Below are 11,380 nucleotides of genomic sequence, written 5' to 3'. Positions count from 1 at the left end.
CACTCTGTCAGTCTATCTTGTTCTGACGAAACTGAACGGCTATTCCATATGTGAGACAGATTTGTCACATAAACTGAAGATCTCGGTACAACGCTGTGTCTACTCCATTCACAGAAAACTGCGCAACCTAGGCGTCTAGACCAGGAATAGAAAGAGGACGTTGGGCGGCCTGGCTGCACACTGACAAAAGAGGACAATACTCACAGAGTTCCAGTTGATAAACAGATCGACCTCACAACAAGTCCCTCAACTGGCAACTTTTCAACGTTAAATAGTAAGCGCAAAACAACCAGTCTCAACGTCAACACGTGAAGAGTAGGTGCCGGCGAATGACTGCTTCTAGCAGACTTCCTGCTGTCCCAGGTCGTGTTCTTTATGCCCATCTCTTAATCTTTATTTTTATTGGCCACTCTGAGATATGGCTTTTTCTTTGAAACTCGCCTAGAAGGCCCAGCATCCCAGAGTTGCTCTTCACTGTTCATCTTGGAGGATGGGAGACCTTCAGAAGGAAAACATCTCTGCAGACGTCCACAATCAGGCCTTTATGGTAGAGTGGCCAGACGGACCCTTCATCATAAGAGCACATGACAGGCCGCTTGGAGTTTTCCAAAAGGCACCTAAGACTCTCAGACATTGAGAAACAAGATTCTTGTGGTCTGATGAAACCAAGATTGAACTCTTTGCCTGAATGCCAAGCGTCACATCTGGAGGAACACCCACAATCATCACCTGGCTTCTAAACAGCTTCTACTCCTGAAATCTAACATAAAATGGTACTACCAGATATCTGCATTGCCCCCCCCCATCTTTTACACGCTGCTACTCTACTTTTTTACTCATTCTATTGATTAGATCATTATACTCTTACCTACATGTACATATTACCACAACTAACCAGTGCCCCACACATTGACTCTGTACCAGTACCCCCTGTATATAGCTCACTATTGTTATTTTCCTGCTGCTCTATATTACTTGCTGCTTTTATTTCTTTATTCTTATCTGTTTTTTTTTAAACTGTATTGTTGTCAGGGCTTGTAAGTAACATTTCACTGTTGTATTCGCGCTATTGAATACGATTTGGTTTCGATTTTTGATACCATCCTACAGTGAAGCATGGTGGTGCAGCATCATGCTTGGGGATGTTTTTCAGCGGCAGGGACTGGAGAGACTAGTCAGGATCGAGGGAAAGATGACGAGCAAAGCACAGAGAGATCCTTGATGAAAACCTTCTCTCAGAACGTTCAAGACTCGACTGATGGGCGAAAGTTTCCTTCTAACAGACACAATAAAGAACACAAACAACAGACAAAGCAGCCGAGTCGGATTCGGACAAGTCTCTGAATGTCCTTTGACGTGGCCCAACCAGAACCAGAGCCCGGACATCTCTGCAGAGTCCTGAAAATAGCTGTGCAGCAACGCTCCCCATACAACCTGAAAGAGCTTGAGAGGATCTGCAGAGCAGAATAGGACAAACTCTCCAAATACAGGTGTGCCAAGCTTGTAGCGTCATAACCAAGAAGACGCAAGGCTGTAATCGCTGCCATAGGTGCTTCAACAAGAACTTAGCAAACATTTCTAAAAACCTGTTTTTGCTTTGTCATTATTGGGGTTGTGTGTGTAGATTGAGGAAAAACGAAACAAAATTTTGAATAAATMAAGGGGTCTGAATATTTTCCAAATGGACTGTAAATATTAACAGACATTGAAAAGCTACTTGGCTTCACGTATTCAAAAACAGAGGCATGGCAGTGCCACTCGTAGTCCTAGATATACCAAGTGCCTTATGAAACCCTTTTAAAGACAGAATAACACATTCAATACAATATAAACAAGGGCAACTTATATGCAGGCAAAGGAGTTTGAGTGTAATCATGCTGGCCATTTTGGATTCAAAATAAAATGGATTTACAGCAAAATAGTCTTTATGGGCATGAGAGTTGTACACAATCCTGAAAAAAATGCCTCTTATATACAAAATACATAATTACACATGATTTAACCTCCATCAAATGGTATTATGGCGGCCATATGGGATTTTGGATACCATATTGAATTTGAGACAAAATCCACAATGGCCCCAAAGATCATCTGTGGTGGCTCCCGACTTAATTACTAGAGTAGGGTCTAAAAATACAAAATCCCTCAAGGATCCTTGGACCRCAAAAAAAATCGAATTCCGATGTCTGAACCCACTCGTTTTCCTCAGAGCAGATTATACTAGCCATAACACACACAAAAACATGTGGAACTATATGTATTTTGTCAGGCAGAATTTGACTTGGAAAGTTGTCTATTAAATCAGCTACCAAAAAGTAAAGCTTACATTCATCATAGATATTAATAGTTGACGATTCCGCCGATGGTATGTCTATATTTCCAAGATGAATTAAGATTTCCTGATGCTGTTTGTTTGTGTATGTAGGGCAGACAACTGACTACTTGTATTCCACATTTTTGTCCATCCCCCTTCCAACCAGGCATTATTCTGCACTTTTTGAGTTTAGGGTGTGTGTCACAATATCTATAAATTTAACCACTTTTACAGCAAAATATTTTTCAACAGCCATCCATTTCATATACAAATAGCCCTTAAACAGCATGGAGGTGTATTTCGTCATTGTCCTGTTGAAAAACAAATGATAGTGGGACTAAGCGCAAACCAGATGGGATGGGGTATCGCTGCAGAATGATATGGTAGCAATGCTTGTTAAGTGTGCCTTGAATTCAAAATAAATCACTGATAGTGTCACCAGCAAAGCACCCCCACACCTCCTTCTCCTTGCTTCACGGTGGAATCACACATGCAGAGATCATCCGGCCACCTACTCTGCGTCTCACAAAGACACAGCGGTTGTAACCAAAAATCTCAAATGTGGACACATCTGACCAAAGGACAGATTTCCACCAGTTTAATGTCCATTGCTTGAGTGTCTTGGCCCAAGCAAGTATCTTCTTCTTAMTGGTGTGCTTTAGTAGTGGTTTCTTTGCAGCAATTCACCCATGAAGGCCTGATTCACGTAGTCTCCMCTAAACAGTTGATGTTGAGATGTGTCTGTTACTTGAACTCTGTGAAGCATTTATTTGGGATGCAATTTCTGAGGCTGGTAACTCTAATGAACTTATCCTCTGCAGCAGAGGTAACTCTGGGTCTTCCTTTCCTTGCCAAGATTTGCCAAGATTTCTGTATTTTTTTTATTTTTATTTTTTGAGCAGAGAATAAGTGAGTATGAGTAAAGCAGCAGTTACCTAGTGTTTATTTTCAGTGTACTAGTGTTGATTTAGGAATTAAATTAACTGGAAGTAAATGAATCAGACATTTTGTAATATAATTTGATGGTATGCACAAAATAGTGTGTGAGGATTTGGTGAGGCAAGCTGATCCTAGATCTGAGCATAAGGCACATCTTCTCAAAAGTCTTACCTGCAGGTCAGTGAGCAGGTTGCTGGTCTCTCTCACTCTGGCTCTGGTGGTGTCCAGCTCAATGCATAGTTTCTCCTGGGTGTCCTTCAGACTGGAGATGTGGCTGTGTGCAGAGCCAAGGTTTTGCTCCCCTTCCTTCACCAACTCCTGAAGGTGAGACACCTGCAGTGGACGGGGAATGAGGTCAGATGTCGTGCAACTCAAGGACCAAATCAGGTAGTAGTGGCAGAGAGGTTGCAAAAGGGAAGGGTATATTACTGTAAATGTTCTAAATTTACCAGAAAACTACAAGAATGTTGGTATCTTAAGGATTTTATGTGATCTATCACAGGACATTTAGTGGCTGTTTTGGGTACTTCAGAATATCACAGTATCACAGTAATTCAAATCAAATGGTATTTGTCACATGAGCCGAATACAACAGCTGTAGACCTTACAGTGAAATGCTTACAAGCAAGTAACTTTATTCCAGTAACTTTAGTTACTGGAACTTTAGTCAATTACCGTAACTTTAGTCAATTACCGGTAGCTTTGCAACCCTTGCCATGCCATTGGTGTTGGATTTTTCCGAATGTCTATTTGACAGAAGGTACAATTTTGCATTAAGCAAATTGTAAGATGCAGATGCTCAAGCTAGTTTCCAATCCATGTACTACGGCTGCACTGAGTACAGTAACAGAGAACACAATGGGATACGATACCATGAATCAGTTAAGTTTGCTGTAATGAAGATAAACATGAATTAAACTGCTAATAAGGACTTTTAAAGAAATCAGCCATCAATTTGTGGAACGATTTTCAAGATTTTAGTTTGCACAAATTAATATGCACATTTTACCAGCAACAGTGCATTTCCATCAAACTGGCTTCTTGCAAATCAAAGGCTGTGCATAATGATGTAGCGCACACAAAAATCACATTGTCATATAACTTTTAATTTACAGACTAAAAAAACTGAAATGATGTGCGTTTCCATCCCACTTTTAACTCTATCGATGGTTTTGGTACAAAAAGTCTGATAAACAGCAAATGTGCTGACTCTGGTCTTGACATGCGCTTTTGCCAACAGCTCGCAGATACAGGGCAGAGGGAGGRCTACATAAGAACGAGATAATTAGRATTTGTCAATTGGCAGGCAAGCATCGATCARAATGTCACCAGCTTACCAATTAACCCTTGAGCTACTGGTGCACTTTCACCACCCTGTGAAGTTCATCATAACGTATTTTATCTGAAGCCTACTAAACTGTGCATGCTTCTTCAAGTAGAGGTAGTGGGAGGACCACATAACATAGCTCAATATGGTGGTAATTATATCAGCAATCGCCCAAGAAATAGTTTCCACTGCAATTTGTRGCATTATCTAATCACCMACAAAAAWWWTTATTGGCCCTTCTCTAGCCAATTTTGTTTTGTCGACGTTTAGGAAATGTACTGCCAATTTGAGAGTTGTAATCTGGCCTGTCGTGAGTTTTTTTTATCTGACAGGTACGTTAATTGCATAATTGGATGGAAACCTGCTTTATGTCAAAGACTTTCCTTACCTCTTGATTGGCTATATTGAGCTTGGCAGAAAGCTCCTTCTTCAGGTTGTCCAGTTGCTGTTGGAGACAGTTCTTCTGCTCCTCCAATGAGAGTCGCCGAATCTCAAACTCCTGCCCCATTTCCTAAAGTGACAGTCAATACCCAGATGAGTTTGAGATGCAACAAAGAAGCTGAACTTCGCATGGAACACTGGTTTTCTTAAAAGGATACTGAAGGGAGATTAAATGCATCATCGTGCTAAAATAAGCTTGATTGCAATGCAAAACCCACAAGAACAAACCAGTGATTTAGCTGATCTCACATTGATAACGGACAGCTGCAACTTTCTTCGTCTAGGTTTTCTATTCCCGCCCCCAATGAAATAACGACCTATCAAGAGCACCGGAAATCATAAGGCTGATGAATGTAAAATAATTCAAGAATAAAGGACTAGTAGGTCTATATTTCATTAAAACCTTAATAAAAAATGGCAAATTAATATAATATGTGCAATTTTAAATAACTTTATTAGACTACATTTTATTTTAATAAAGATTATAGATTATATAACTCAATCACGCACTGAGACTGCTGTTTAAAGAAAACTTTAAATTTGCCTGACAGTCATTGACATTTCTGTGCTTAACTTGAGGGAKAGGTCGCAGTGGTGGGTAGTATATGGGGCTTTGGTGACCAAACGGATGGCACTGTGATAGACAGCATCCAATTTGTTGAGTAGAGTGTTGGAGGCTATTTTGTAAATGACATCGCCGAAGTCGAGGATCGGTAGGATGGTCAGTTTTACGAGGGTATGTTTGGCAGCATGAGTGAAGGATGCTTTGTTGCGAAATAGGAAGCCGATTCCAGATTCAATTTTGGATTGMAAATGCTTAACGTGAGTCTGGAAGGAGAGTTTACTGTCTAACCAGACACCTAGGTATTTGTAGTTGTCCAAATATTCTAAGTCAGAACTGTCCAGAGTAGTGATGCTGGACGGGCGGGCAGCGATTGGTTGAGAACATGCATTTAGTTTTACTTGCATTTAAGAGCAGTTGGAGGCCATGGAAGGAGAGATGTATGGCATTGAAGCTCGTCTGGAGGTTAGTTAACACAGTGTCCAAAGAAGGGCCAGAGGTATACAGAATTGTGTCGTCTGCGTAGAGGTGAATCACCAGCAGCAAGAGTGACATCATTGATATATACAGAGAAGAGAGTCGGCCCGAGAATTGAACCCTGTGGCACCCCCATAGAGACTGCCAGAGGTCCGGACAAAAGGCCCTCCGATTTGACACAGTTCGAACTCTAGCAGAGAAGTAGTTGGTGAACCAGGCGAGGCAATCATTTCAGAAACCAATGCTGTTGAGTCTGCCGATAAGAATGTGGTGATTGACAGAGTCGAAAGCCTTGGCCAGGTCGATGAATACGGCTYCACAGCAATGTCTCTTATCGATGGCGGTTATGATATTGTTTAGGACCTTGAGCGTGGCTGAGGTGCACCCATGACCAGCTCTGAAACCAGATTGCATAGCGGAGAAGGTACGGTGGGAWTCGAAATGGTTGGTAATCTGTTTGAATGGTGAATTCATCTCCCAGAGTCTGGTGGAAAGCAGACTAAACAAGTATTCCTCTAGGATTTTGCTTGTGCTTAGCTCCATTATCTAGAAAAACATCCCAGTAATAAACAATTACAAGCATACCCATAACATGATGCAGCCACCACTATGCTTGAAAATATGGAGAGTGGTACTCAGTAATGTGTTGTATTGGATTTGCCCTAAACAYAACACTTTGTATTCAGGACAAAAAGTGAATTGCTTTGTCACATTTTTTGCAGTATTACTTTAGTGCTTTGTTGCAAATAGGATGCATGTCTTGGAATATTTTTATTCTGAACAGGTTTCCTTAATTTCACTCTGTCAATTAGGCTAGTATTTCAACAAGCCGACCCCAACAGATACTAAATGAAATGGCCAATGGCCAGATGCGGTAGTCTGGATATTGCACACTTGGTGCACTGCCTAGTGACTTACTTCTGTCCCAGCTGTAAGAATACTGTGTGCTATACTGGGAGCAGTGTCATCCAAGTGATAAAACCTCACAAAAGTGTGTGGTGATGCCCAACTCTCCGCAGCACAAATACCTCCTATAGTAGACCCTTTAAACAATGCCCAAGATGCTGCCAGACCCCTGGTGGAGTGGGCGCGTACACCGCTAGGTAACCCTTGCTGCTAAATGTCAGAGAGATAGCCTCGACAATCCAGTGAGAGAGACGCTGCTTAAAGTGTGCCCTGCCGTGAGCTGGATTAGCAAAACAGGCAAAAAGTTGGTCACATAAACAGATATCCCGGCTCCGTTCAATGTACATGCGAAAAGCTCCCACCGGACACAGGGCATGTAACCTCTGTTGCTTTTCAGAAGCAAAAGGAGGAGACGAAAAGGGAAATTGCTCAAAAGCTAAGGACCTGTAGGACATAGCCATGACTTTCGGGGCAAAGGCCGCATTTTAACGCAACGCCACCTTATAGTCGCCCGGGTCAAACTGAGTACAGGAAGGGTGTATGGATAACGCATGGAGGTCACATTTAGCCGAGGCCAAAGCCATGAGCAYGYAAGTTTTGTAGGAGAAGATCTTCAGATCTCCTGACTCCAGAGGCTTAAAGGGGGCTGCACACAGTGTCTCCAACACCAGCACCAAGTCCCATGTGGGTGCAATAGGTTTAGGACCGTCCCCGGTGAGGTTCCGTCAATTCCCACCAGACAGGGGCAATGTACACTTTTAAAATGGAGAACACTTGAAAAGCTCCGGTAGGAACATAAGGATAGCCCTCACAGAGCACTGAAAAGGAACAAGTGCTATATCTTGGCACCAGAGCTCAAACGTTTGCCCCTTATAGGCATAAAACCCTCTCYTGGAGGACGCCCTTGCAGACTGAATGGTAGCAATAACATAAGGCAGTAAACCTCTAGCCATCAGGCACATAGGAACCAAATCTCTCACCTCACTTGCCAAACCTGCRCATGTGCCTGGGACAACAGGTCCCTGCGCAACGGGAGTATCCACAGGTCCCCGCCCAAAATGTGAATGTTCTCTGTGAACCAAGGCTGCCTGGGCCAACGGGGAGCCATAAGAATCAATGGTAAGTCCTCCTGGCGCACCCCCTTAAATATGGGCTGAATCAGAACCACTGACAGAAACACGGAAAGGAGGGTCCGAGGTCACTGGTGGCCCAGACCAAAACTTCCTTGGTCTTTGTGGTTGAATCTGTGTTGGAAATTCACTGCTCGACTGAGGGACGACCTCAGATAATCAGGTCGTCCCTCAGATAATCATATGTGTGGTGTACAGAGATGAGGTAGTCATTCAAAAATGATGTTAAACACTATTATTGCACACAGAGTGAGTCCATGCAACTTATGTGACTTSTTTAGCAAGTTTTCGCTCCTGAACTTATTTATTCACTTTGACATTATGGGGTATTGTGTGTAGGCCAGTGACAAACACCACCCCTCAATTTAGTTAATTTTAAATTCAGATTAACACAACAAAATGTGGAAAAAGTAAAGGTTTGTGAATACTTTCTGAAGGCACTGTATGTAGGCTTGGGGGTGTGTACCAAGTTCATTGTATATGAATATATCAATAAATACTGGGCTGAGTGTGGTTGCGTGTGTGTGCGTGTGTGTACAGAGTGTAGCATAAATAGAGTGTATTAAATAGTGTGTATAAAACAGTGTGTAGGGCAGTGTGTGTGCACTATACTCACAGCCATCAATAGATTATTCTCCTTCTCTGCAGCGTTCTGTGCGCTCTCCTGCGTCGCCCTGTGTTTCTCCGACAGCTCCTCCAGTGCCTGTGCCTGGGCTTCTTTGAATCTCACACCCTCCTCTTCGTATTTGCCCCTCAGRCTCGCTAGCTCCTTCTCATAGCCCTGCCTCTCCTCACGAAGGGACTTGGGGGGGGGAAGAGAGATAGCCAAGATTTATTTCACACCCCGGCAGATCCGAAGGGCCATAGATGCATGAAACATTTACATGTGGTGGCTGTAATGAAACAAACCACAGCTGAAATCTAATAGATGAATGTCCCCTCCTCTTAGAGAGCAGATGGGCTACTTTCATCTTAGCACAGCAGTTTCTGCAGTGTTATTAATGGAACCCCGATGGTTCTTAAAATCAATATGTTAATGTTTTAAAATCCGCTAAAGAAATGATAAACTAAACTATGTATACTACATGACCACCAACAGAATAAAAATGTGACACCTGCACAGGCATACCCCTTCTGTAAGCTTGTGTGGCCCATACAAACGCATTGAATAACAGATTCACTACATGACAACTGATCGTCCCCCAAAAACTCTAAAGGAAGTTTGTTCTGAAGAGTCTTGTCAATATCAGAGATATAAGAAAGATCAGGAAACATTTATTTGTATTGAATGTACAGTATTTAACTGCTTCGTTTTTGGCAGTAAACAGTCTCCATACACAGTATACGTTACTTCCATWCATTTTTTCAACTGGTKCCGGGGGGACGAGTCTCACCTTTCCATATTAGTGTGTAGRCCAAACTGTTCYGACACTACAGACAGAAGTTGGCAGATCGGCTGAACCAACTTCAGACCACGCTTGTGGTGGTCGTACAGCAAAACAGAGAACATGATCYTGTTTGTGAGAGTCTCATCTTTCCATATAGGGGTCAWAACAGGACAAACCGTTCGGACACGACAAACGATTTTGTGAGAAGACCGATATTCAGGATGTCTGATGGTCTGACTAACACTGCTCTAGCTCTGTCACCTTTAAACGCAGATGCGTAAGTGCGGGCATCGGCGGATGCAGAGGATTGASACACATCCAATGCAAAACTGATATCTCTAGCTTAAACTGYAAAAAGTGTTTWATGTCAATTAGATTTCCACGGGGCCGCGGAAATCGACTCTACGGGGTTTTAAACACAAGATAGAAGGGCTAAGCTTCTTCACTAAACTTCCCCCGTTGTTTGGATCTACTGTGAAGCTTGATATGTTTCAGTGTATTTGGCACAGCATCTACAATGAGTATTACATAATAAGAGAAAGGTTGAGATACAAAACTATTCTGTTCTGTACCAGCTCCCTGGTGGGTACCTGCCTGAGGGAACAGCTAATTCTAGAAAGCATGCATACGTACTGAAAACATTGGCATCATCGAAAACAGAATTGCACAGTTGTATAAATATGGGCAGCTAACAACCTTTCCCAATGCCATGCCAATCAATATACCGTACCAATCAAAATTTGGACACAAAAACTAATTCAAGGGTTTTTCTTTTTTTAAACTATTTTCTACATTGTAGAATAATAGTGAAGACATCAAAACTATGAAATAACACATTTGGAATCATGTAGTAACCACAAAAAAAGTGTTAAACAAATCAAAATATATTTRATATTTGAGATTCTTCAAAGTAGCCACCCTTTGCCTTGATGACAGCTTTGCACACTCTTGGCATTCCCTCAACCAGCTTCATGAGTTAGTCACCTGGAATGCATTTCAATTAACAGGTGTGCCTTGTTAAAAGTTAATTTGAGGAATTTATTTCCTTCTTCATGCATTTCAGCCAATCAATTGTGTTGTGACAAGGTAGGGGTAGTATACAGAAGATAGCCATATTTGGTAAAAGTCCATATCATGTCAAGAACCGCTCAAATAAGCAAAGAGAAACAGTTCATCATTACTTTAAAACATGAAGATCAGTCAATCCGCTAAATATCAAGAACTTTAAGTTCAAGTTTTGACTTGTACATAATGTTTTTGGCCAAATATGTTGGCCAAACAAATGCTTCCTATCTGCGTAACTTCCCACTGTTTTCCCAGTGTCCGGATCTYCTAAACACCGAGACACTAGGAGAAGCTAAATATAATATTCAGCACATCTTACAAACTGAGAGAAGTTGAATACCTGCTCCAGGGAGAGGACCTGATGTTTGTGCTGCTCGTCGGTGGCCTGGCTCTGGTTGAGCACCCTCTCCCTCTCCTCCTCCAGCCTGAGGATCTTCTCCCTCAGGCGGCTCTGCTCCAAGTCCAGGTCCCTGATAGTGGCCTCGTGGCTCATATGGGTGGCCTGTAGAGAGCCTATCTGACCTGGAGGCACACATGCAAAACAAGCAGATGGTGAGGGTGTGAAGGGCAATAGCAGAAAGGCAAGTTAAATGAGCAATGCTTTCATATCAGACACTGAACATCTGTTCTGTCAGAATATTCAAGTGGGATGAACACTCAGCCAGCACTCAAAAGTCCATGAAGTGCCCTTGTGGTTAAAAACTCACTGTAAAGTGCTAAGTTAGCTTAAAAGTTAAATAAAACAATACATTTTTTCCAACAATATCTTACMGCTTTTAATGCTTGAGTTATTCATAGAACTGCAAAGGGAAGTACAACATGAGGAAGGAC

The 11,380-nt window shown here is 42.2% G+C and overlaps 1 protein-coding gene across 2 annotated transcripts in view; it reads right to left on the bottom strand.

Annotated features, from left to right (window-relative positions):
* fam184aa (family with sequence similarity 184 member Aa) overlaps window positions 1-11,380 on the bottom strand; it is a 70,816-nt gene that overhangs the window by 48,451 nt on the left and 10,985 nt on the right. For both annotated transcript variants that reach the window (XM_023995103.2, XM_023995104.2), the window contains exons 4-7: window positions 10,890-11,071; window positions 8,713-8,898; window positions 4,969-5,091; window positions 3,425-3,586 (exon numbers count right to left, since the gene is read on the bottom strand). In XM_023995103.2, the coding sequence (XP_023850871.1) occupies window positions 3,425-3,586; window positions 4,969-5,091; window positions 8,713-8,898; window positions 10,890-11,071 (653 nt within the window). The remainder of the gene's footprint in view (window positions 1-3,424; window positions 3,587-4,968; window positions 5,092-8,712; window positions 8,899-10,889; window positions 11,072-11,380) is intronic.

The sequence above is a fragment of the Salvelinus sp. IW2-2015 genome, linkage group LG10, assembly GCF_002910315.2.
Source record: "Salvelinus sp. IW2-2015 linkage group LG10, ASM291031v2, whole genome shotgun sequence".
NCBI classification, from domain to species: Eukaryota; Metazoa; Chordata; class Actinopteri; order Salmoniformes; family Salmonidae; genus Salvelinus; species Salvelinus sp. IW2-2015.
Note: the sequence above shows the minus strand (reverse complement) of the source record. Positions and strands in the feature narration are given on the sequence as shown.